Raw genomic sequence first — 27,861 nt, forward strand, 5'->3', positions numbered from 1 at the left:
ACCCGAGAAGCCATCTGGGCTTGGACTCTTATTCTGTTTCAACTTAGATTTTGTCTTTTTGAGTTCATCTGGGTGAATACATTTGTTTAACTGAACTATGAGAATCTTTGAGCTTCTTCGGATTTACAGATTTTATAAATTGGTCCATGTCCAAATTTTGTGGTAGTTCAGAGGTATATAGGCCCCATACAGACAGGCCAAAATAAAGCTCCTTCAGGTCACTTTGGAGGTATGCTGTTTCAATTATGCATGTGTCCTAAGAGTCCAGAAGCCGCGCCAAAGCCATGCTCCAGTCCTAAGGCACAGCTTTCGAACTCTTAGGACACATGCATAATTGAAACAGCATACCTCCAAAGTGACCTGGAGCAGCTTTATTTTGGCAGTCTGTATGGGGCCATAGTTTAGAATAAAAGTTTTGAAATTCTTTCATAATTTTGTCTGGAGCTTTCACTATATTTCCTTCAGGGAAAGTGAGAGTGGATATGGTTTTCCTCCTTACCTTATGCCTGACACCTCTAGAGAGGAGTCGACAATTTTTTGTTAAATTCATAATAGTAAGATCTAGTGTGATGTAAGGCAATTTGAATCTTTCTATTATCAAGAGCTGCTAGTGTGAAGATTTCATTGGCCAGGAAACCTTTCAGTTTTATGTAACAATCTGAAGTGTCTCCAATTACTTTGTCAACCTGAAAAGTACATGTTTTATGAAACAATATCGCACCCCCTCTGAATTTGTTAGAATTTTCAGTTATATATTGCAAGTCAAAGGGGGATCATGCTAGAATGTTTCCCGTGCCCTTTCTATGCATTTCTTGTAAAAAAGAGGGGATGCTGTCACTTCAGTAATATTTTTAGATCAAGGAGTAGGGTGGGAGAGGATTATCTAGGTATAAAGAGAGTTAAAACAATAAAAGTGAAGTTTAGTATGAAACTATTTGCCTGCAGAAGGTCATCTTGCAAATGGAGAGCAACAGTTGTGAACAGGGAAACTATTTCCCTCAAACATGGTAGCTGTCAGTTGTAAGGATTTAGGCAGGTAAACGAGAGAAGAGAGAGAAAGAAAAGATTGTGGAGAAAGTTGTGAAGAATACATCAGAAAGATATCAGAAGTTAGAGCAAGGGGAGAAGTGGGAGAGGATTGAGGCAGAGAAGAGAGTTAAAGCAATAAAAGTGAAATATAGAGTGAGGCTATTTGCTTGCAAAAGGCCATGTTGCAAATGTAAAACAATTAACAGTCCTGGACAGGGAGACTATTTCCTTCAAAGACGGCTGTTGTCAGTCATTAGGATTTAGGTGGGAAAACAAGAGAAGAGGGAGAAAGATAAGATGACGGGAGGGAGAGAAAGTTGTGAAGAATATATAAGAATATATAAGAAACATACCAGAAGTTAGTGCAAGGCAAGGTAGTTACACTTAACCATTCACTTTATGATGTAAAAAAAAAAGTCAGGAAAGAGGTCTTCTGTGCTGGAAGTTGGTCAGAGTCAGTTTGGCTGTGTGGCTTTCAGCTGTACAGGACCACCAAGTTGCTTGTGTTTTCTCTGTCTTGCTGGCATCCATGGTTCAGCCACTGGTCCAGATTTGGGTGCAACTGAAGAGGAGACATTGTTATTCACCTCTTTCTCAAGATCTTGGGCATCCAAATCCTGCATTTTGTTTGTAAAATAGTATTCATCTGTTCTAACTCCTGTATGCCGGCCTCATGACAATGACCTTGTTAAAGAGCAGTATTAGCTGTATCTTCTCTATCACCAATGCAGGCTGTCAGGGCAGTGAGCTTTGAGTTCACTGGCTCAAGGGCCTGTGCCCAGTCTTTTTGTAAGTCCTGCACTAAATTTACACGAAGCATTCCAGAATCCCCCCAAAAAATCCTAACTCCGAAATGCTTGTGATCCCAAGCATTTCCGATAAGGGACACCCAATCTGGTTACACTCCATTATTACCTCTCAATAATTTCTGGTTTTTCTCATGCAGCACTTTTACTGTATAATCTATTTACCACCAGTACCACAAGATCAAATAACAAAAGGGGGAAAAAGCACTGCTCATCCAAGACTTGTTATTTGTGGAAAACAATGTGATTTCTGTACAGATGGCAGGTTTCAAAGTAACATTTGGCTGAGCTGGGAAATGTTAGGGACATTTGTTTGTGTCAGAGCGATTCTGATAATTATGGCTTTTGTCAAACTCCAGCAGTTTTGTGGTTCCAAAGCCAAGGCTTACAGCCAGCATATTTTGTTGAAATAACCTGCCCTGCCTCTTAGAACAGAAAGATTTAGGATGTTGAAATGCGTTTACCAAATTCTGAAGTGTTAGGTAGTCATGAGGATAGATTTCCAGTTCTGTCAATTTTATCTGTGACTTTGATATATTTGCTGATACAAAACCTAGCACTGAGGCAGAACCTCTTCCCTAGTGAAATACCCACATAGTTAAATCAGTATAAAATTCTGTGTACAGCTGACTTTGTTACATTTTATCCAGAGTATAGTGGAAAGAGAGGGGCAAAGTGGTTGACAATTAGTCAGATTTCTGATGATGAACTTCTCTTAAGCCTGTATTTTGGGACACTTCACTTAGTTTAGCTTCCATGGCCCTAGAGCAATAGTTCTAAATGGTGGGGCAGGACCCCGGGAGGAAAGGCACAAGAGTTGCTCAAGGAGAAATGAAAGACTTGAGGCCCTGATTCCACTTTTTCCTCTCCCACTCTCCTCTTCACAAACCTCTGCCCTGAAGGGAAGAGAAAGGTTAGGGGGTTGTCACTGTCCCAGCTCTCAGGATGAGATGTTGCTGCAGCTTCAGCATATTCTCTGACACACCCTTAGTACCTCTCTCTCTCTGTGTGTGAGTGACTTTCTGTCACCCACCAGTTTTCACACACATTCAGTAATGCTCCTTTTCTGGCTCTTTCAGATACATTCATTCACACACAATTTCCCACACAAATTCTCTCACACTCACACTCTTCATCTCCTTTTTACATTCTCGCAGATGCACTTGTGTATACTTGAATATACATAAGAGAATGAATGTTTCTGTGTGAGTGTGTGAGAGAGAGTAAATGAGTATGTGCATGGGTGAAAGAAAGAATGAAAAAGCATGGCTGTGTGTGTATACTGTATACCTGTGAGCTTATGTGATTGTGACTGTGTGTGAGACAGTATACGGCTTGGGTCCAGAATATTTGAAGGACTGTATCTCCCTGTACATGCCCCCCAGAGTATTGATATAATCCGGAGAGGGCCCTCTCTCTGTCACACCACCCTCTCAGGGGCATTTGGTGGGAACAAGAGAGAGGGCCCTCTCAGTGGCTGCTGCTAAGCTTTTGAACTCCCTCCCTAGGGAGGCCAGGAGAGCTCCATCCCGCTTGTCCTTCTGGTGGCAGATAAAGACATTCTTGTGTTGGCAGGCCTTTGCAAACTGATAAGGGCTGGGAATATTTTTATTTATTTTATTTATTTATTTACTGTATTTATACCCCACCCTTCAGCCCTAAAGGCTCTCAGAGTGGCTTACATTTATTATTATTATTGTTTTAATTAGACGGTTCTCTGCCCTCAGGCTTACAATCTAAAAAGACACGACACATAAGGAGAAGGGAATGATGATGGGGAAGGGGATCAGGTCCAGCAGTTCTTCTGTCCCTTTGAGGCCTGAACCAAGACAGATGGACTGGAGGGGAGGCTCTGCTTCTTAGCTCAGGCCAGGCCCGATGGAGCTAGGCCTGCATCTCTCCCTCCATGGCTGAATGGCACCAGATGGACTGTAAGGAGGGCTCTGCTTCTTAGCTCAGGCCAGGCCCGATGGAGCTGGGCCTGCATCTCCCTCCTCCATGGCTGGATGGCACCAGATGGACTGGAGGGAGGGCCCTGCTTTTTAGCTCAGGTCAGGCCTGTATGATGGCATTTTACTATGATGGCATAGTAAAATAGTGTCCTTGATATAAAATAGCAAAATGAAGGTTTGCTCTTTGAAATTTATATATTTTTAGAATACTTTCAAGCTGTGGGTGCTTGAATCCATTATTTAAAAATCAGTGGATATGGAAGGCTGATTGTATTTCCAGTATTAAAATAAGTAAACATCAGTACAGTCAGCCCTCTGTATCAGCGGAATTGCCATCTGCGGATTCAAGCATCCACAGATGGCAAGCCCACATTGTCCCCAATGGTGGCACATACATGTGGCCACCATCAGGGACAACCCCCATTGTCCCATGGTGGCATGTGCATGTGGCCATGCCACCGTTAAGTTCCGTTGTCCCCAATGGTGGCACAACCGCCACAGGACAACGAGGGCTATCCCTGATTGTGGCACAGCCACATGCATGCACTGCCATTGGGAATAATAGAATTTCAGCATCCACAGATTATGGTATCCGCAGGGTGTGTGTGTGTCCTGGAACAGATGCCCCATGGATACCGGGGGCCAACTGTAAAACAATACAGTGTTATTAAAAAGATTTAAAAGCTCTAAAAAAACTATGCAGTTGAAACAATACATTCCCCCAGGCCATTTTATTAAAGCTTTCTGTTTTAAAAGCCTGTCTAAATAAAAAGGTTTTAGTCTGCTGATGGAAGGACAACAAGGAAGAGGCAATTCTAGCATCCCTGAGAAAAGAGTTCTAGAAGGTAAGGAAAACCTCTCTTGCATCCCCACACAGAGATCGGCCTCTCCTGATGATCTCAGAGTTTGCTGGCTCATAAAGGAAGATACATTCTGCCAAGTAGTTTGGACCTGAGCCATATATGGCTTCATAGGTCATAACCAGCACTTTGAATTATAATAAATAATAAAAACTTTATTTATATACCGCCTTTCCTATAGATCAAAGCGGTTTACAATATAGTGGGTATGTGACACATGTCACAATACAGAACAGTAAAATACCTCACTAGTTACAAATTCACAGTTTCATAAAATCTAAGCCATATCACAATCATTAAAACCAACAGTTATGGGGAAAGTTCCTAATCTAAACAGGATCGGGAGGGTATGCTACTAGAAAAAAGATGAGTTTTTAATGCCTTCTTAAAGGCTACTTATGCTCGGAAAGGAACTGGTAGCCACTGAAGCTATTTCAATAGGACAGTATGGTCCCTGTAATCTGCCCCAGTTAACAGGCTGGCTGCAATTCTTTGGACCAGCTGAAGTTACTGAACACCCTTCAAAGGCAGCCCCAGGTAGAGCATGTTGCAGTAGTGCAAATGAGGTATTACTAAGGCTTGTACGCTGTGGTCAGATTCGGCATCTCAGAGGACAGGCACAGTTGGCACATAGCTTTGAATGTGCAAAAATACTCCTGGCCACCACACAAACCTGGGCCTCAATATTCAAAGCTGAGCACAGGAGTATTCCTAAACTGCAAAGCTGTTTCTTCAGGGGGAATGTAACTTTATTTAACACAGGCTGCATCCCTATTCCCTGATTCTGTGTTTTGATTGATGAAGAATACCTCCATCTTATCTGTTACAGTTTGTTTGCCATCATCCAATCCATCCACTCCAAGGCAGCCCCCATTGATTGGGGTGAAAAGAAGTAGTAGATTAGGATGTCATCTGCATATTGATGGTACCGCATCCAAAAGCTTTTGGCTTTCTCTCCCAGCAGTTTCATATACATGTTAAATAGCATGAGGGACAAAACAGAACCCCGAAGAACCTAACAGCCCATTGCCCAGGAGATCAAACAAGGAGTCCTCAAGCACCACCTTTTGGATTTCCCCCTTCAGGAAGGAATGGAGCCATTGTAAAACAATACTTCCAAATCCCACCCTAGAGAGCTGGCCCTGAAGGATACTATGGTTGATGGTATCAAAAGCCACTGAGAGTTCCAGCAGAACCAACAGGGGCACAGTCCAGTATAGTTTCCTGCATAGATCACCCACCATGGTTGTTGTTGTTGTTAAGGTTTATTTATAGAGTGCTGTAGATTTACACAGCACTTTACATAGCAAACAATGAAAACACAAATAAATAAAATCCTGCCTTTGTCTTACAGTCTAAAAACAATACAAACATTAAAACATATCTTAAAATAATACTAAACAATTAATAAATTGGACAAAACACAGTAAAAACTAATAAATTAAATTGTGAGAGAGAATGGTTCCTGAAACAAAAATGTTTTCAATTCAGCCTTGAATTTGGCTAAAGAAGTTATGGTCCATAGTTGTATGGGAAAGAGGTTCCAGAAATGGGGAGCAGCACAAGAAAAAGGGCATATCTGAGTGGGAGAGCTGGAAATCCTTGGCTGAGTCAGCAGTCCTTGGTTACAGAATCATAAAACATCAACTGGGTGATAAAGGGAGATACGTGTTGACAAAATAAGGGGGAGCTAGTCCTTACAAGGCTTTAAAAGTTAACAAAAGAAGTTTGTACCGAATTCTAAAAAGAATGGAGAACCAATAAAGGGATGACAGTAGAGGGGTGACGAGGTCGAAACAGCGGTCAGAGAAGATAATTCTGGCTGCAGAATGTTACACGGAGGTCAGGGAGCGGAGCTGAGAGATGGGAAGCCCCGTTAATTAAAGGTTACAATAGTGCAGGTAAGAGACAACTAGTGCACGAACCACCATCTTAGCAGTAGATGTCAAGAGAAAGGGTCAGATTTTAGCAATATTGTAGAGGAAAAATCTACATGACTTGGTGACCAAAGCTGTCTCTGTTCCATAGCCAGGCTGGAAACAAGATTGAGTTGGATCCAGATAATGCATTTCGTCCAGAATCCACTGGAGTTGGGAGGCCACTACACGCTTCAATACCTTGCCCCAAAATGGTAGATTAGACACTGGCAAATAATTAGAGGGATTCAGGAATGGCTTTTTCAACAGAGGCCTCACAACTGCCTCCTTTAGGCAAGCTGTAACTCTGCCTTGTTGTAGGGAGACATAGACTGCCACCCTCACCAACTCAGCCACTCTCCCTCTGGCCTGTTTGATAAGCTAGGGAGAGATGTCTGAATAGCCTATCTGAATAAGAAGGGATCATGTGATACACACATACAGCTGAAAAACTACATTGGCTACTGGTCCAACCAGTGGCTCTAACCTCTCCAAGGATCCTGGCCACATCTTCAAGCAGCACAGATTGAACATATATGTTGATTTTTATGTGCATCAAATCCAAATCTGTCTCTGTAGTTTTTGGAGTAACAGTTTCAACAGCAATGAAAACTGTATTTCAGAATTGTGCCTTATCAGTCTTACTGGTGCTCCTATAGTGAAATTTGCATAAAAGCTATACTTTAATTATGTATTATTAATTTAGGCCTGAAACACACAGGCCAAAAAAAGCAGCTTCTGGCCGCTTCGGGGGCAGGACATGCAGACGACACACACATGACACCTAAGTTGGCCAGAAGCCGTTGGAAAAAGGAGCACAAAAACTCCTTGCTAGCAACCCATTCAGGACCACAGCAGTGATCCACTTCCACTGTGCAATCACTGTGGTCCCTGGCCAACTGGGGGCTGATCGGGGCTGGAGGAGCCAGATGCACAGACATGGCACAGAAGGATAAGGGAATGGCAGTGGAGAAGGGTTTCAGGTCCAGCAGATACTGCCAGTTCTTCTCTCTCTCCAAGGTCAGGGCGGTGGCAGTTGGAATGGAGGGAGGGCTTTTCATCTGATTATGTGGTTGGGCATGATGGAGCTGTGCCTACAATACATATTTACATCTGTGCTTTATAGCTAGGCAGTCTAATACCCTCCAGATGTTTTGGATCACACAACTTCCATAATCCCTGACCATTGGCCATGCTGGGTGTAGTTTATGGAAACTCTCATTCAACAACATATGGAGGGTACAAGCTTGGCTACTCTAGAGGTAATGACTATTATAGACAGCATAATTTTGCATATATTGGTTTCATTAATACCGCTCCATTTTCAATTTTATTTATTTATTTATTTATTTATTTATTTATTTATTTATTTATGTTCTTTGATTTCTTATATAGATGCACCTCTTTTTTACTCCATCTATTGGATATACTCATAATTCAAATTCATCATGAACTGAAAATGTGATACTGCAGATTGCATTAATGTGGCGACCTCATTGACATACCAAGCTACACTTACATGTTATGATATACTCGAAAATTTAGACATGCCTCTACAGCTAAGGGCAATAAAACATCAAGGGCTAAAATTGATAATCTCTCTTGCTGTGTGTGGTAAATCCTATGACTGGGTTTAATCTATTTTTTCCTTGCAAAGTGGGTCTCTCTAGCCTTGTTATATTCTTATTTCCTGGGAGGAAAACTGCCTGAGGGCTAGAACTTAAAATACAAGAGCTTGTTTGAGGAATCATTGTCTTGTAAAATGTGACAAAATGTGTACAAATTGTTATGGTGCTTCAGCAATGCAGGCAAAGTAAATGGGTTTTTATCAATTCAGCAATCTCCTTGGTGCATCTGTGTCTGAAAAATAGTATTTATAAAACAAACCTTTTGCACTTGAATAGCTGCTAATGCAGAAAAATGGTTTTTAAGTGGAGCTGACAAGGCACAGCTTTTTTCATGGGGATTTTTTAAAAGCACTTTGTGCACGTGAACAGACTTCAGAAGAATTCCATGCTCCTCTTCTGCTCATCCACATTTATAATGGTATGGAAGGTGATTAAAAGACCAATTTGCTTTTTGAGGGCTTTTTGCCAGTTCTGGAGTTAATAGTAGAGAATCCAGTATGGGAGACATCAGTCTATCTTCCTTTGCAAACATACCACTATCCACCCTTTATTTACACTGTACTATATAGTGCTTAAAGGGATGCGGTGGCTTAGTGGTTAAGATGCCAGTTCTGATTATTGGAAGATCGGAAGGTTGACAGTTCGAGGCCGAGTGCTGCATGATGGGGTGAGCTTAGTCCCAGTTTCTGCCAACCTAGTAGTTTGAAAACATGCAAACGCAAGTAGATAGATAGGTACCACTTCTCAGTGGGAAGGTAACAGCGTTTGATGCAGTCATGCTGGCCACATGGCCACCAGGGCAGCCCTTGGACAATGCTGGCTCTTCGGCTAAGAAACTAGATGAGCACCGCCCCCTACAGTCGGTTACGACTAGGCATTCATGTCAAGAGACTACCTTTATCTTTTATGTAGTGCTTGCATAGTGCTGGGGAATGCCTGCTCAGCACCCTGGCCATTATCCTGCAGTCTCCCTTAGGACTCTGTTTTGTCCTCCAGGTTGTTTAATATTTACATGAAACCACTGGGAGAGGTCATCTGGAGTTTTGGGATTCAGTGTCATCAGTATGCTGATGACACACAACTCTTGCTTCTCCTTTCCATACAATTCCAAGGAAGCTGTTTATGTACTAAACCAGTGTCTGATGTCATTAATAGACTGGATGATGGTAAACAAATGGAAATTAATGCAAACAAGATGAGGTGCTACTGGTCAGTCAAAAAGCAGATCAAAGAATAGGGATTAACCTGTATTGGATGAGGTCATGCTCCCCCTGAAATCTTAAATTTGCAGTTTGGATGTGCTTCTGGACTTTGATCTGAGCCTGAACTGGTGTGCCAGCTGTGCCTGTTCCTTGAGAAATAAGAATTACATCACATTTAGACTACTGTAATGTGAAGCTGTCTTTGGAAACTGTTTGAAAACTTCAGTGGATCCAAAATGCTGTGGCCATGCTGTTGACTGGGATGGGTACAGGAATTATGTAATACATACAGACACACACACACACAGTTGAAACAACTACATTGGCTATTGGTTCATTTCTGGGCAGATTTAAAGTGCTGGTTTTGACCTTTAAAGCCATACATGGTTTAGATTTTGAAGGTTAAGGTCCAGCTATTTGAAAGACTGTATTTCCCTATATAAACATATAAACCAGTGTGTGATTTATGATCTGCAGGGGAGGGTTTTCTCTCAGTCTCACCACTTTGGCAGGTGTGGTTGGTGAGGACTCGGGAGACAGCCTTCTTTGTGGCTGCTCCCAGGTTGTGGAACACTATAGGAGGACCCATTGGCCCCCTTCCTGATATCTTTCTGACAGCAGGTGAAGGCATTTTTATTTAAGGAGGTACTTAGTGACAACAGTTTTTTAAAAGGGGGGGGGGACGGTGTTTTTATTTTGCCATGTTTAAAATGTTTTTTAATGCTGTATTTAACTTGTATTTTTAAATTATTTTGCCATGTTTAAAAATTTTTTTAATGCTGTTTTAACTTGTATTTTTAAATCAAAGTTAGTTTACATGTATTTTTACTTTTGTACTGAGAGGTTTTTTTATGTATTGTGTTTTTAGGATATTGTATTTAGATCCTGTACTGAGAAAAAGATAGGACATTTATTAAATAAATACATAACTTAGGGCCCCACAATAAAATGTTAGAGAGGTGGAGGGCTGGGCAAAATTGAAGGAAAGCTTTGATCCTTTTGTCTTTCCTTTCCTATCTCTATGCAAGCAGTTCCTGTGATTGACTCAACCACTCTTCTGTTTCATTGTGGAAGCAGAGATTATATAGTTGCAACTCTGCAATCCCCAAAGTGTTTTCAGCAAATAGTCTGTGTGATTCACACACACACACACACACGTCTGCCCCTGAAAAGTTTGTGAGTGCTGGATTGGATTCTTATGTATACATTAAGAGAACAAAGGCGGGATACAGACCGCCGCTTTGCGGCGGTCTCCCGCCGGCGCCATTTGCTCCGCGAGGGAGCCGCAGCAGCCAAACCGCGCGGCTCCCACGCGGAGCAAAAAAGAAGCTCCATTTCGGAGCTTCTTCTTGCGGTGCCTTTATGACATCGCGAGGCGCCTGGCGCGGACTCGCGACGTCATAGGCGCCGCGACACGTCTGGACGCTATGCGTCCAGTACGTAAAGATGGCGGCGCCCATGTGGAAGGGGCGCCGCCATCTTGTACGTATTCTATACGTACTAGGGTTAGGGGGGTGCGGAAGCACCGCCCCTTCCTAACCCTAGTACGTATAGAAGACGTACTATATGGCGGTATGTATCCCGCCAAAATTTACTTTTTAAAGCAGTTTGGTTTAAGGCTCATTGTAAAAGCTACAGTTTTTAAATTGTATAAACCTTATACTTGCCGTGTATGAAATTGTTGATAAATAGATCTTCTTGTCCAATTGGGTGGTTCACATCAGAATGTAACAAGTATGTGGAAATTAGTTTGAGATAGATTTTCTCAATTTTGAGCTTAAAACCATATGCTTTTTTAATGTGGGGAGGTACCCTGAAGAGCCAACCCCCCAAAAAATAATGGATTTAGCCACATATTCATATTGATAGTAGCTGGTAATATGTGTCCATTAAATATTAAGCTGGTTGCGGATACATAAAGTGAGTATAGCAATATGTAAGGTCAGCATAGCAATAGCAAACATTTACCACAAGATTCCCAAAGAAAAAAATCCTCTGAAATTTAAGGGAGGAGAGGGCATATATAAATATATAAGTTTTACTTAGAAAATAGGGTCATTAGTTTAAAAAGATGTAGTCAGTCTGATACCTTCCAGATATTTTGGATTGCAACTCCTATAAAATGTAATAATTACACAGGTTCGCTGAAGCGTTCAGAGCCACAGTCCAAACCATCTGGAGGGTATCAGGTTGCTTAATCCTGGTGCTCTGCTTTGTTTTTAAATCAAGAATACAGTGCTAAAGTAAAACAGTTATTAAAATGGAGATACAGGTTTCATAAAAATTAATTGCCTTGTTCTTCATAATCACAACTATTAGCACAAGCATGGGAAACATCCAGGGGTTGGAGGGCTACCTTGCCCACCCACATGGGGCCTTTGAAGGCTAAGTCCCTCACTTTTGTACTCCTCATCTCTACAAAGAATTCCAGACAAAAATATAACTTTATAGCCACAATTTTCTGGTAGTGTCCCCGAAGCCTGTGGAGGAAGTTATGTTAGACCATTTCCCCAGCCCTTTTTTGGATTAAAAAAAAAAAAGTCCCCCACGGGCTTACAACAGTCCTGCTCCTCCTGAAAATGGCCTGAAATAGCTAAGAGCTGTTGAACTTTTGGCCATTTAGTGCCTCCACTAAAGACAGGAGTATGCAGTAGCATGCAGCTTGCAAGCAATACTTTTTTACCGTAAGATATAGCCAACACTGGTTTGTGGGAAGTACTTGGGTTCAAACTTCCCCTGAAGTAGGAATTAATTCCTTTTGCCAACTCTCATCAGCTGATATTGAACTCTGTTCTCTGTTACAGACGCCTCAGAGCTTTGAGGGGGCAGCTTTTTTTTTAATCCTGTTACCACTGGAATCCCACAGTAAGCATGGTCATTGGATGGAGGGGGTGGGTTCTGAGAGTAGAACTCCAAGAAGAATAGGTATAAAATACACTGCAGGTAGGGTTGCCATAAGTCAGGACCTCCAAACCGGGGCAAATGTAGGACAACCTTTTCAAATGTAGGGCACATTTTATAAAAATGGAGGACATGCGGAAAAAATTGATGCTTTTTAAAAATGTTAATATAAATGCATGTTTCTTAGGCATGATCAAAATGGAGGACATTTGGGCATTATTCCTAGTCAGATGGCAGAAATGGACTTCCTTTTCTGCCCAAACCACCCCCCTCCATTCCAAAACACACACAACAGCACATTTGGGCACTTCCCGTGGCTTTACTTAACATGGCCTCTTGCATAGTTCAGAGGCTTATTCCATAATCAAACCCCTTGAGTTTAACACTTAGCATGGTTTAACATGGCTATGCATATTGAACATGTCAAGGTGGTTTCACAAGAAGTGGATTTGCCGTTTCAGGTTTCTTGCACCAACTCTACTTCTCAGAAGTGTGTACTTAGTCAAGGGACTTTGATTTTTTTTCACTGCACATGAGTTTGTAAAAATCAGAGCAGCTAACATTGGCCTTGCCTGAGAGGCTTGCTGATATCAATATCACCATCACCATCATCACCATCACTGTCACAACAAGGGAGACTTGTTAGCATTAAAAGCACAAAAAATACACCAAAACCACACTTTGGAAGGTGACACTCTCTCAACTTCAGAAGCTGACTCAAATCACATCATCACCACACTATCCTTGTCGAAGCAAGGGACAATTGTTAGCATTAAAAGCATCAAAAATACACAGAAAAGGCACTTTAAAATGCACTTTAAAAATACAGTTTAAAAAATACAGCTTAAAAATGCACTTTAAAAATACAGTTTAAAAAATACAGCTTAAAATGCACTTTAAAAATACAGCTTTAAAATGCACTTTAAAATACAGTTTAAAAAATACAGCTTAAAATGCACTTTAAAAATACAGTTTAAAAATACAGCTTAAAATGCACTTTAAAAATACAGTTTAAAAATACAGCTTAAAATGCACTTTAAAAATACAGCTTAAAAATACAGCTTAAAATGCACTTTAAAAATACAGCTTTAAAATGCACTTTAAAATACAGTTTAAAAAATACAGCTTAAAATGCACTTTAAAAATACAGTTTAAAAATACAGCTTAAAAATGCACTTTAAAAATATAGTTTAAAAATACAGCTTAAAATGCACTTTAAAAATACAGCTTAAAAATACAGCTTAAAATGCACTTTAAAAATACAGTTTAAAAAATACAGCTTAAAATGCACTTTAAAAATACAGTTTAAAAAATACAGCTTAAAATGCACTTTAAAAATACAGTTTAAAAATACAGCTTAAAATGCACTTTAAAAATACAGTTTAAAAAACACATACAGTACTTCCTCCTCCTCCTTCTCCTTCTCTTCCTCTTCATCCTCCTCCTGCTCCTCCTCCCTGGCACCAAAAAAGGGCAAAGGAAATGGCCCTTTCCTTTCCCCTCTGGCTGCAGCCCAGCCCAACAGAGGAGGAACTCCTCCTCCTGAGTCTGGCTGGCCAATGGGGGCAGACTGGGGCTGGAACAGCCCCGCCCCCTGCCAGCCCTCACAGGCTGAGGCCTGGAGAACCCAGCCTCAGGAGGAGGAAGTCCTCCTCATTAGCCCTGCGTGCAGCTCTGCAAGGGCCAGCAAAGGCAAACTCATCCCCCCGGGACAAGGAGGAAACCGTGCAGGGACGCCCCCTAGTGGTCAAAACCCGGGATTGTCCCGCCCCCAGCCGGCTTATGGCAACCCTAACTGCAGGATACAACACGATCCAGTAATTATGCAAGAATCTTAAGTGCAGCAGCAGCAGAGGGGACTAGGGACAATGGAAAACAGATGGATTGGCAATATATGTTGAGTGTTTTACAATATAAAATTCATTTGAAAATGAAAGCTGTCAGACTTTTAAAAGAAGTTATTACTCTTTCTCAGTACATAGCAAGTAGCTTCCAAGTTTCCTAAACTGTCCAGACAAAGGATTTATCTGGACTACTGTAATCCATGAAACATGAAAGCAGCTACTTTTCAATAAATGTCTGTTAAAATTGTGTGTGGTAGAGGTGAGGGAATACCAAAAATTTCTCATCTGGTTTAAGTTACCTTGTACTAATCAAATGGGCATTGCTTATTAAAGGATTAAATGTCATTGAATACAACCCCACCAGACATAAGCAGAAAGCAGTATTTGCTCACTTGCCAATCTGGTAACAAAGGCATTAATTACAGCACTGTTGCAGATGCTTGCAGCTATAAGTTGCTTAAGGAATAGATCACTCCACATAAGTGATCCATGCCACATTCTGCTTTGGCAGACATGAATAAAGGTACACTGGAGACTGCCAGGCACTCTTGTTTGCAGGTGGAGTGATAATTGTTTCCTGGCTTCTGTAATACTGTCTTCCATGTTTCACAAAATCATTGCTGAAACACCGTACCTTTGATAGGAGTCAGTCCCAAATGAAAGACTCCTTTGTTAATTTATGACCCTCATTATTCTGAAAATCAAGCGCACAGCTTTCAAGTCTGTGTAGGTGTTAGATGACAGTAAATTAGTAACTTGCTGGAGTAATGCCATGGTGTTTGTGAAGAGATGTGTTTGCCTATTTGAGCAACCTGTGCAGCTTTCATCCACCTTCCTGCTCCTCAAGATAAAGGCTCAATGGTAGTGCTTTGTTTTCTTTTTGTTGATGTGAAGGGTATATCTGACATGTTCCCTTTATTTCACAGATACCTGCAGTGACTTGAACTCTGAGCTGCAGCGGGTGCTGACAGGACTGGAGAATGTTGTCTGTGGGAGGAAGAAGAGCAGCTGCAGTTTGTCTGTGGCAGATGTGGACAGACACATTGAACAACTCACCACTGCCAGTGAACACTGTGACTTAGCCATTAAGGTGCAGTAACATTAAATAGCCATGTTGTATAACTTTTTGTGGAACGTATAATCATTTCTTTCTATATCCCTTATTTCACCATATAACCAAACGTCATTTTATAAAATGATGTGATGTAGGTGAGGAATAGTATGTTTATTTTGCCAAAGGGTTATCAGCCACAAGGGGCAAAATTCATATTTTAAAAAAGGATGAAAATGGGTTGTTCCTTAGCTCTCTCTTTGCAATTCTGATCATTCTGACAGTCGGGACTGTTGTCATGTCTTGCTAATGGCAATAAATAAAAGAAATATGCGCTGGGTAGACAAACTTCATTCTGATAGAGGAAGATTCTGCACAGACGGTTTGAACAGTGGGCTGAAAAACTAGAATCTAAAGAAAATAAAGAAGGCAGTGAGTAAAGAATGCCTGTGGTTATAGCAGATTGAGAAAATGAAGAGTCAAGTTAGTTTGGATTGGACTTTGGGACAGGTGGAACAGCAGGCAAACCATCTGTGCCTGAAGGCATTTCAGCTATCCTTGCACTTGTCACTGCCTGATTGTAAATGTGTTGTAAGTATGAGGCATTTTAATTCAATAATGGCATATTGTTTTCTGAAGTTTTGCAGCTATGCATGGCTTGGCTATAACACTGGTATCTAGAAATACTAAACCTAAAACCTCTCCATCCCAAGACATATTATAGATAAAATTAGAATAAAAAACTAGGCATGTCATAATAAAGGAATCTGTATTTAATTTACATTTTTCATCAGTCTTTGCCAGACTTGTTCTGTGTGGGAGATATCTCAGTACAGAGAAACATGTCTGCATTGTTAAAAAAAAAACAGAATAGGTTAAAAGACCACTTGTTCCAGCAATAAGCTATATTCTTAGTATAGTTGTCCCTCCACATTTGTAGCTTTCACTTTTGTGGGTTTGATTATTCATGGACTTGATTAATAGGTTCTCTCTAGGAGGTTCTCCAGCACAACTCTGCCAGTCGTTGACCATAGGATCACACTGGAGGATCTAGAGATTCCTAAAAAAACACTTCTCTGGGCATTTGTAGGCCTTCCAGCACAACTCCATGGTCTGTTTCCACTGATGCTGACCATAGAGTTGCACTGGAGACCCTAGAGATTCCTAGACGGGTGTTCTCTCAAGTAACAAAAATATTTTTTTTTAATTTGCAGTTTATCCACTTTCAAGGGGGGGGGGGTCTTGTGCCCCTAGCTCCAGTGAATGTGGAGAGCCCAGCGTATTTATCTTAGCTGCAATCGTTTAATGTTAGATTATTAAAGTGTTTTCATTTTACATTATGTTCTTCTGCTCTTTTTCATTCTGACTTCACTCTGTGTGTGTGTGTGTAATAAACACAGTGACAGGATTACAGGTGTAATAAATACATAATGCCCATTCTCTTAGAGGAAAAACTAAGTATAGTGAAGAACATAATGACATGTACAATTTTAAAGTACCGGTAGGCACTGGGAAAGTGCAGCTCACAGACTATAAGCATTCCCAACCCTTAGCATTCAGCCTTAAAAGACACACAGGAGCTCCCCAAAGCCCCTAGACACCTCCCCAATTAAAATCGGTCAAACAATTACCCCCTAAACACCCAAATAACTACAAAAACATGTTAGTTGGAGTCTGTTTGCTCCCAACCATCCTTCTCATTCCCACCCCAACATGGCCAATTTATAGTCAAAATTTCAATTGGAAGGGATACCAAATCATATCCAGGTGACAGAAGTGCATCCATGTAGTACACCAGGGGGAGTACAAGGGTAAAAGTTAATTCCTGCCCCTGCATAATTGCCCAATTCTATTTTAATTCTATTTTAAAGGATGGCCTGTGTTTAGAATCCTTTGTGTTCAATAAATTGCATCTTGTTTTGTTTCTTGTTGTCATGTGGGTCCACTTTGCCTCTTCTCTCTTTCCCAGTTCCAACATCAATAGCTTCTCTCTAGTTGGTATAGTTCAGAGGAAGGAACTGTCAAAACCATCTCTGAGTAGTCTTTGCCCAAGAAAACCCTGCCATAAGTCAACAGACTACTCAAAGGTGTGTGTACACACACACACACAGCTGTGGTTACCATACTGGAGCCTGTCTTGAACAGGCAGTAGGTAATCCTCAATCAGTTCTTATGGTGTCATATCACAAGTATTTGCTTTCTGAGGTCTTAATAAATGCTAAAAATGGTCTAGTGTGACAGAATGTTAAGGTTCAAAAAGGCCTTTCAGACATTTCTATGAACACAAATGTCTTGAATGTGCATTTTGCATATAAAAGATGATTCATATACATTGTGCTCACCTTCTGTACTTTCATTGGCATGTCAAGAATGATATCAGAAAAACCATGAAAAGACCCCTATTGAATTGATGCTTGCTCTTTAACTGTACCACTGTGAATGGATATATAGTACATATTAGTTTTGAGTATTACACTGCTGATAAATGTTAGATCGAAATTGAATCTTGTAGTTTGTTCAAGTAAACAGAAAAGCCTATGAAACAGGATACATTATCTGATTAAGATACATACATTGTGTGGCTTCTTGTTTGTTTGGGATACTGATTTTAGAATAGGCTAAGCATTTTCCAACTGGTTGAGATTCCGTACCTTAAAGGGGAGTAAAGGATTGTTAGGCTTGTCATTCTCATCTCGGCCAGAAACAAAACAAAAACAAAAAATTGTAAAAGCAATAGCAGAAGAAAAAACAGGTTCACTGTTTATTGTAAGGGCTGGAGGAGGAAGGACCAAGAAAAGCAAAATATTTATCTTATTAAAGGTAAAGGTAAAGTTTTTCCCTTTGACAAGATTGTCTACTCGTGTCTGACTCTAGGGGTAGTGCTCATCTCCGTTACTAAACTGAATAGCCAGCGTTGTCAAAGACAACTCTGTGATCCTGTGGCCAGCATGATTGCACAGAATGCTGTTACTATCCCACTGAAGTGATACCTGTTTCTATTTGCACTTTTACATGCTTTCAAACTGCTAATTTGGAAGAAACTAGGACTAGTGATGGGAGCTCACTCCTTCACGTGGCTTGGGCCTCAAACTGCTAACCTGCGATCTTGCAGTCGTCAGAGTCAGTGTCTTAACCAGTGAGCCACCACATTCCCCATTAGGTCTCAGCAGTACCAATTTAATGGCAGTACATTACCTCCAATGCAATAAAATGCAAGTGTGCTTCATTCGAAATGTTCAGTGTGAGGGTGTGTTTAATGCTGCTTATTTTGAATAATACTTTTGGTTAATATTCTTCTAAATTTGTCTCTCAGTCTTGATGCTTCAACAGAGGTTGCCAAACTCTAATACTATCCTGCCCGTTCAGTCACAGAGCACATTTAATTGCCACAAATAATAGAATGTTCCAAGAAAGAAGCAGTAGGGACTTTACCTCCAGAATACTGCCATTGTACATGGGTGCTGTTCTCATCCAAAGATGGCAAAATAAAACTTGGGAATCCAGAATTCCAGGTTATGATGCCCCCCCCCCCCACACACACACACACAAATCTTAGCGTGGGATGTAATGATGGACACAGATCCATTATTTTTTCTGTAGGTAATGCTTCCCATTGCTTTTTTTCTGTTGATAGTAAAGTTGTTAAATTTCCTAAAAGTTTGAAACCATTTTAAAAAAATATTTCCTGGATTTTTTTTCCCCTGGGGGAAAAATTAAAAAATGTAATATTAAACCCATTACAAACTGAAAGTCCCTATGTTACTTTGGGAATATAAAATGCATTATATATAACTTGGTTTGCAATGAAATATAATGTTCAAATAATAACAAATGGAACTTTATTTTATTTAATTTAATTTTTTGTTGTAAATGGAGCTACAAGGCCCTGAATTGTAAGGAACACCCAAGCTGTAAGGAACCTCTTTGGTTTTGCAAGTTTAAGGAACAAGAATAAAACAAAACAAAATAAATAAATTTTAAATAAATGAATAAATTTAAGTAAAAGCAGAAGAAACCATCAATATTAGTAAAACAGAAAATTTGTCTCCACTAGTTCACCGTTGTGTCAAGCAGACATAATGCACTCATTCCCACAAAAATAACTGAGAAAAGAAAAGAAACCAAGAGCAGGAGTTGTAATTATCTGATACTGTAGAATGGTCTGTCTGCATTCACTGGAGTTCTACTGAATGTATAATGTGGAAAAACCACAAATAAAGTATCTCTATTCTTTTTACCTAAGAGAATACATTTCTAGGAATCTCCAAGTCCTCTGGTGCAACACTATGGTCAACACCTGCCAGAAACTAATCATAGGCAGGTTACAGACGGGCAGGGGAAGACGTCTTGAAGGTGTCTTCCCCTGAATACGGAGCCTCCAGACTGCCCGCCCCGGGGGCATGGCTAAGGTGGATGGGGCTTCCACACTGGGGGTAGTGAAGACGCCTCACCTGGGGCCGTTTCTTACCCGCAGCTTCCATACCGCCGCCTTGCAGGACGCTGCAAAGAGAGAGGCAGCTTCCGCACGGGCAGCCAAAAACGTGGCTTTTTTTTTTTTCTTTTGCCGGCTGGCGGATGCGCAGCTGCGCAGCTGCGGCAGTAAGCACCGGCGGCAGAAAGCGTATGTGCACATTTAAAGCGCCCAGGCCCCTTTAAACTTTTTCCCCTGCCCTACCCAAGAACAAAGGTGGCCTCCTGCCAGCTGGTGATCAGCTGGTGTTGGCATCCTTGTCCGCTTGCACGTTGCCAGTGTCACCAGCATCATGGATGCCTCCTCTCCTTTGGTCCCTGTGCTCTTGCTGAATCTGCAATGCACAGCCACAGCTGTTGCTGCTGCCACCGCTGTCGCTGCTGTCCCCCTGCCATCCCCCATCACCTCCCTTGTACATATGTAAATATTTAAAGTTTTAGCGTTTTTTTATTGTTAGGTGAAAATGGTGCAGGAATGTGTGTAGGGGTTCACTTTAAATTCCAAACTTTCCACAATTCTAGCAGCGCATGCGTACATGTTGCTCTAGGGTTAGGGTTACGAGCATTAAAATAGAGTGCAGCTGTGCTGCAGCTTCCACATCTGCATGGCATCTGACTCTCTAATTAGAGCCTCGGTGCAAACTGCGCATGTTCCATTATGCGACGCAGCTGACTCGGAGCCTTTAAATGGGCAACTTAAATTAGCGGCGTAACAATTCTGGCGTACCGGTGCAGCAGCTTACAGACGGAGATGCGCAGCTGCGCAGTATATAGAAAAGAAGCGGAAAAAAGCGGCACCTTTTTAATGCCGCTTCTTCCCGCTTGGGCCGTGCAGGAGGCGCGTTCATGGCGGCATTCAGGTAAGGGCCGTCTAAAGGCTATACCTTCATAACGTCATGAGCACACCCCTTTTTGCCCGTCTGTAACCCGCCATAGAATCTTGCTGGAGGACCTTCAAATGCCTAGAGAAGTGTTTTCTCTAGGAACTTTTGGTCTCCAGCACAGCTCTATGGTCAGCTTCTGGCAGAGTTACTCTGGAGGACCTAGAGATTCCTAGAAAAAACATATGAATCAAACCCGCAAATAATCAAAGCCACAAAAGTCAAAGCAGCAAATGTGGATGGGCAACTGTACATAGTCATACATAAAAGTAATCTTGTAACATACACCAAAATCTTGCATTGGTAGATATAATTGCTATGATGGAGCCTCTCTTCCCTAAAAAGAAAACCCTATAGGCAGCTGGAGAGACCCCATTGGGCTCCTGCTGAAGCTGTTTCTCTCAAGGCATCCTCCTACAAGGAAAATGGTGCAGACATCATTTCCTAGCATCTTGATCTACAGTGCCTCTGAATCCCTTTGATCGAGGAACTTCCAGGCTTGAGAAGTAGATTGGAGGGGGGGCACTTTCATTCATTGAATAAATGTGAATCCTCGGCAGTTACAAGATCATATGTTCATAAGCTATGCTCTCATAACTACTGGACAAGAAGTCTTTCATAGTTTTTAGAAATTATTCTGAGATAGTAAATCTGTGAGAACCTTGTATTAAACATTTTATTCATCATTTTAAAAGAAAATATTCCCTAATTCCATTTTTCCATTTTCTGGGCCTTCATAACTCTAAATAGCAGTATAATCCTTCTATACACAGTATTTGGGAAGATTAACAATGTCAGCAAAGGGTTGATTATGATGTTAATATGTTCATGAAATGTGAGAAGGATTTCCCTTTGTCTGTGTTTTATGTCAAATACAAATATGGCTAAAAGGCCTGTAGTAGCAGTCTAGTATAAATTTACAAATCCATTTTTCATTGTAGTTCTGAACTGTAGGTAAAAATGAAAAGATAAAAAAATAAGTAGTTGAATTTACATTGCCCTAAATATTTGTTGCTAAATTTACAATGCAGTGCTAAGGATATTGTTTACAGTGTGTGTGTTTGCGTGCATTTATGTTTACATTCACATACAAAACAACTCTAGGAAACTGTTGTGTACTGTATATCAGCTAGTTTATTGAATTCACCAGTTTCCCATCATCATACATAGAGGTGTGAGTTTGGAACATGTTCAGATCAAGATTCCTTTAAAAGTTGAAATGTGCCAGTATTCTGGACACAACAGACACTCATAAAGACAGAAGTGAGTGTACCTTTTTAATATTTATTTTTTACTATTATAAGTAAACAACTATGTACAAAACATAACACAACAATAAAGCAAAATATAACAATTCATCTCACCCAAGTCAATGGGTGGTAACCATTTTATCCATGAAAAGTACTGATTTTGGTCATCCTCTGTAACTTGCCATTCTGTCAGACATTTTTTCAAGTAAGCATAGGTCTCATACCCTATTCCACCAAATATCCAAAGAAACCAAAGACATATTAATTGTAAAAGCAATTATCTGATGGAAATGAAACCAACTAACCTTTAATGGCTCTAAGTCTAAAGTTAGTTCATCAGTTGCTTTTGGTCTGCCATTACGAAAAAGGTCTCAGACAAAATATACACCTTGTTGTTTCCACCCTGGAATTGATTGAATTTATCAGCGGAATAGAAAAAAAAATATGAACAAATAAGAGAGGGAGCTGGTGCTAGAAGTTCCTTCTATCCGTCTTGACCATATCTTTACTAATGCTTGTAGCCATGGGTTTTTATTGTGTTTAATTACTTGCAGAGTGAGTTTGTTAAAGAACAAACCAAGATCAATTGATTGGGGGGCCATTCATTTCCATGTTAACCTAGTGCAGTAATGGTGAACCTTTTAGAGGCTGAGTGCCCAAATTGCAACCCAAAACCCACTTATTTATTGCAAAGTGCCATGTCCCTCTGGCTTTCTAGTAACAAACTCTGGCAAACTCTGTACTGGGGTGATGGCACATGTGCCCACAGAGAAGGCTCTGAGTACCACCTGTGGCACGCGTGCCATAGGTTCGCCATCACTGACCTAGTGTATGTTAAAGGAGGGATTTGACCAAGTTGGAATGCTGTAAATATAGTTGAAATCAGGCATCGCTATCTCCCCTTTTTGGAGGAGAGATGTTGCATAGATTTCCTGAAATTTGGGTCTCTTATGGTTAAAAGCAAATGTATTGATGAGATTTTGCCAAAGTCTGAGTTTTGTCTGTGATGGCTGAAGTCGGATAGTTTGAAATAGAAAGGATAGACAAGGGACAATAAACATTTTAATGAGGTCTATTCTGCCTAGAATGGAGAGTTTCAATATCTTCCATTCTAGTGTCTTAGAGACCTAACCATTTAGTTATTTTGTTGTAATTTCAGGGGATTAACTGATTGAAAATTTTTGTAATGGTGATCCTTAGGTAAGTAAATCCTGAAGGTTTTAACTGGAGTTTAGTAGCTTTTTGAACGTCTAGTGACTCTAGTTGGACTTCATGAGAGATGTTAAGACACAAAAATTTAGACTTTAAATAGTTAATTCAGAAACCTGCAAAAGTATCAAAGGGATTTAATATGGTGCATAAGGCAGAGAAAATTGTTTGGGTTGTTTTAGGAAGATGATCACATTATCTGCGAAGAGATTGAATTTATGGGTTGTTCCTCCTAGTTTAGGTCTCCTTATGTTTTCATTTTCTCTAATTGAGGCTCTATCACAAAACTAGGGGCTCTATCACAATAGCAGAAGTGAGTGTACTTTTAACAACCTTCATTTTCCTGCTCTCCGGGGGAATGCTCTGCTCTGCTACATTTTGACTGGTTCCCCTGTTTAACAAACTCCAAAGGGCTGATTTGTCATTTGCATCCTAAAATACAAACTTGAGAAGGGGTGTGAATTTTTAAATTTAAGGATATCAGGTGTTTCAAAGCATATTGACCTTCAGGGCTAGGATGGTTTCTTACCTAATCTTTTCCAAAGTAAGCTGTTGAATCACATAATGTTGTTCATCAATGAATCTCTTTGGATGATACTGTTTATCTGGATCAATTTCAAAGTGACTTCAGATGTCAGTACAGAAACTGTCTTGGTTGCAATATTAGAAGATCTTCACTCAGAAATGAACAGGAAGAATATGTTTTGGTCAGTCCTCATCTGGAATATTGTGTCCAGTTCTGAGAACCACAGTTCAAGAAGGATATCAACAAGTTAGAGAATATCCAGAGAATAGCAGCTATGATGATCAAAGGTCTGGAAATGAAGTCTTGTGTGACACAACTTAGGGAGCTGTATATGTTTAGCTTGTAGAAAAGAAGACTGAGAAGTGACATGATAGTCATTTTTAAATATCTAAAAGTACATCTTATGGAAGAAAGGTGTGCTTTTGTTTTCTGTTGCTCTAGAGACTAGAACACAAAACAATGAATTCAAATTCCAGTACAAGAAAACAAATTCTACCTAAACATTGGGAAGCATTTATTTACTGTAAGAGCTGTTTGATAGTGGAATAATTTCATTAAAGCTGATGGCCTCTCCTTTAGAGGGCTTTGAACAGAGGTTGAATGAACGAACATCTTTCAAAAGTGCTTTGTGTATTCCTGCATGGAAGGGGTTGGACTTGATGACCCCTATGACCCATTCCAACTCTTAGGATTTTGTGATTCTTTTTCTTTCAGTGGCCAGTAATAATATGACCCATGGTATCCTTCTGGACCATCTGTTTGTTTTAGAGTACAGTCGCCCCTCCATTTTCATGGATTTGGAATCAGCGTCCCTTGCCCATTTGCAGGCAGAAAGCGGAGGGGGACAAAATGGGGCACGTGCTCATGGGTGCCCCTGGGCATGCACCGCCATTCAAGACAATGGGGCTTGAATATCAGTGATTTTTCATTTTAGTGGTAGGGGTCTGGAATGGATTTCCTGCAAAAATAGATGGGCAACTGAATATTGTTTTGCTTGTCAGTGTTTCTGCTGCTTCAAATCACACACATAAGCCATCATAAAGGGACTGTTGGTGCACCCATGGGAACCATCCTGTATAGGATCAGAAAGTTTTATAAATGTACTGTGTGGGGTTGTGCAAGGATGGAGGAATCTATACACTCTCCTTTAACACAGAGCCTAGTAACCTCTAAATCAGATTACAGTATTCTGATGTGATCTGTGTGGGACTGTCCTTGAAGAATACAGGAGCTACAGTTTCTCCACAATGCAGAGTCTAATGTAGCTAGTGAAATATTATCTACTTGAATAGAGTTTTGGGTTTCAAAGCATGTACAGAATTCTTTGTGGGGAAGATGGTCTCAAGCATCATACTTGGGTTCCCAATTAGTTGTTTCCAGGAAGCCAGAGCCTGAGGGTAAAGTATCATGTATTTATGGAATATGATATCACTTAAAAAGCAAGCACTTACCAGAGATGGTCTGTTGTTTTACCCAATGGGACAATAAGCTGAAATTTATGATGCTGGTAATCTAGTCCATCAGAAAATTATTCTGAGGCTAGATTCACTTTCCAAATGACTCTGAACTTTACATTAGAAAAGAGGTTCCAACCAGTGTTATAATTATGGGGAGGAGCTTACTTTCTACACATGGTACTAAAAGTAAGATATTTGCCCCACTGATCACTTCCCTGAGGAAGAGACAAATAAAACATATATATTCTGGATGGCACTGTTGTTTTACATCAGAGAACAGGGGTTCATTACAGGGGAAGATTGCCTAAAACCATCTTTCAGGGCTGTGTGTGCTTACTGGCTAAGGAATGCTGCTGCCTGACTGCTTGGAGAAAAAATTGCAAACCAGTAGGGAGGGGAAATCAAATTAAATATCCTCTGGATCACCATCCAGAGAAGCACTCTCCACTGCAACATTTATTGCTGACCCTTGTCCTCTTTAGTCCACACAGCAGGAAAATCACTCTCGGTTTAGTGTTCCTATATTACTATTTTTACCATGAGCTTGAACGGTTTAAACCATTTTAAATTACATTGATTAATTGTGGGTGTTTTTGTGTTTGATATTCTTTGCAAGCCATTTTAAAGGCTTTGGTTGAAGAAGGTTTGAAATGTTGCTATTATGTTATCATTTTTATTCCAGCCAAGCTATTCCGATCCTCTTGGGCTTTTCTGTGCATTTTATTTCTTGTTCAAAGAAAAGAAAGCTGGTGGCTTACATTTCTTTACTTGTCTCAAAGGGTTTTTGCGTTACACTTTTTTTATTTTATATTTTTGGTCACACTTCAGAGATGATGTTCACCGATGCATCCAGAATCCTGGCAGCTTTGTCAAGTTTACTGAATGTAAAGGAGACCTAATGATGCAGTTTATCTTTTGACTGGATATTGGAACTGGTGGGAAATCTGAGGAAAGAAACTGGGACTCTATTAACACATTTTAAAACAGCTGTTGAGCTCTTATTTTGGACAAAATGTGGGATAAAAATATTTTGAGCAGATTTCCCAAACTATTCAGTTCAGGGTTATGGAAGTTATAGTCCAACATACCTGGCAGGTACTGCGTTGGGAAAATCAAACTTGGCTAAATGAACAAATTCAGGAAATACTCCAAAAACATACCCTGCTGTAATTATTACATTTTAAGGGGAAACTTACCTAAATGAATGGGATTTGCCTGCACCCCCCCCCCCCCCAATTCTCCTCACCTCAGGAACATGCAAGCAGTGATAGTAGAGGAAACTACTACTGGTTTCTTTCTTTCTTTCAGAGCCCATGCCCTCAATTATATGGGAGAAACATGTGATCACTCCATTGGAAAAAGTACAGTTTTGATTGCAGGAATTGCTGCTGGAGATGTGTAGTCTGGTTCATGCTAATGTTTCACAATAGAAACCTACACATGTATGTTACCAAGGAGGTGAAGTCGAAGGCTTTCATGGCCAGCATCCATAGTTTTTTGTGGGTTTTTCGGGCTATGTGGCCATGTTCTAGCAGAGTTTCTTCCTGACGTTTCGCCAGCATCTGTGGCTGGCATCTTCAGAGAATGTTTGCCTGGAAAGGCCAGGTTAGATTAGTTGTTTCCATGTCTGAACTGTTCATGTGTAAAGAGGATATGAGTGAATTAACATGAATCCTCTTCTTCTCCCACAGCACACCAGTGCAGCAGCTTCCTGTACTGAAAGCCAGCTGGGCTTGTAAAAAAAAGTGCTTAAAATGATAGAGGACATGGAGGTGCTTGAAAAAATTTCAGCTTTGATTTGCTTGTCTACATACATATACACGCTGTCATTAAAACTTGAACCATCTCACCTTATCTCAATATGGCTCAATTTGAAACTTTGCAACATAGATTTAAATGGCTATGACGTACACCTTACAATCTGCACCCCCCTCAACCAATAAGATAAAAGTTTGTGGGTTTTTTATTAAAATTTTATTAGTACATTCTAAAACAAAACATGACAACAAAGAGTACACCAAAACAACAATAAATACAGGCAATAACCCAGATAAGGCCCTGAAATTATAGATAAAAGGTGTATTCAGGGATCCTGAAAGACATCTTTCCATAAAAGTTTATGTTAATGGAAGGCAGCTCCCTTGGTTAACAGTGACTTTGGTTTTGCTTAATTAGTTAGTGAAAGTAGTCCACTTTGTATATTGACTGATTAAGTGGAGTGCACTCTGCTGTCCATTTTAGAGCTTAATTAGTGTGTTTGATGCCTGGTGAGCAAATGTGTTTCATAAATGACAGTGGCTTACATTAGTATAACAAGATATAAATGAAAAATGTAATTTGGGGAGGGGCCTTGGGGGGAAATTGTTTGTAAATGTTTTCTTTTAACTGAAGTTTAAAACTCAGTCTAATTTGGTTTGTGTGTGTGTGTGTGTGTGCACATGCACCTTCAAATTGCCTGTTGACTTATGGTGATCCCAATAATAATAATAATAATAATAATAATAATAATGATGATGTTTATTTATATACCGCTTTTCCAAATCAGATCAAAGTGGTGTACAACACCAAGTACAATACAAAGTCAAAATAAAACATAACAGGCCTCTCTCCCCCTCAAGATGGTGGTCAAAAGGAGAGCTCTTAGTCTTTCAGGCCAGGCCTCTCTCCCCCTCTAGATGGTGGTCGGAAGGAGGGCTTTTTCTTCTTTCAGGCAGGCAGTTGGAGATAGCCTGCCTCTCTCCCCCCAAGATGGTGGTCGGAAGGAGGGCTCTTAGTCTTTCAGGCCAGGCCTCTCTCCCCCTCTAGATGGTGGTCGGAAGGAGGGCTTTTTCTTCTTTCAGGCAGGCAGTTGGAGCTAGCCTGCCTCTCTCCCCCATTAA

At 40.5% G+C, this 27,861-nt stretch overlaps 1 protein-coding gene across 3 annotated transcripts in view; it reads left to right on the forward strand.

Moving 5' to 3' along the window:
* Positions 1 to 27,861, forward strand: part of MCC (MCC regulator of Wnt signaling pathway) — a 293,206-nt gene that overhangs the window by 187,043 nt on the left and 78,302 nt on the right. For all 3 annotated transcript variants that reach the window (XM_089492179.1, XM_089492187.1, XM_089492193.1), the window contains one exon: positions 15,065 to 15,228. In XM_089492179.1, coding sequence (XP_089348305.1) covers positions 15,065 to 15,228 — 164 coding nt within the window. The remainder of the gene's footprint in view (positions 1 to 15,064; positions 15,229 to 27,861) is intronic.

Source organism: Sceloporus occidentalis, unplaced genomic scaffold (assembly GCF_023333645.1).
Source record: "Sceloporus occidentalis isolate IW3139 unplaced genomic scaffold, rSceOcc1.0.p SCAF_1, whole genome shotgun sequence".
Classification (NCBI taxonomy): domain Eukaryota; kingdom Metazoa; phylum Chordata; class Lepidosauria; order Squamata; family Phrynosomatidae; genus Sceloporus; species Sceloporus occidentalis.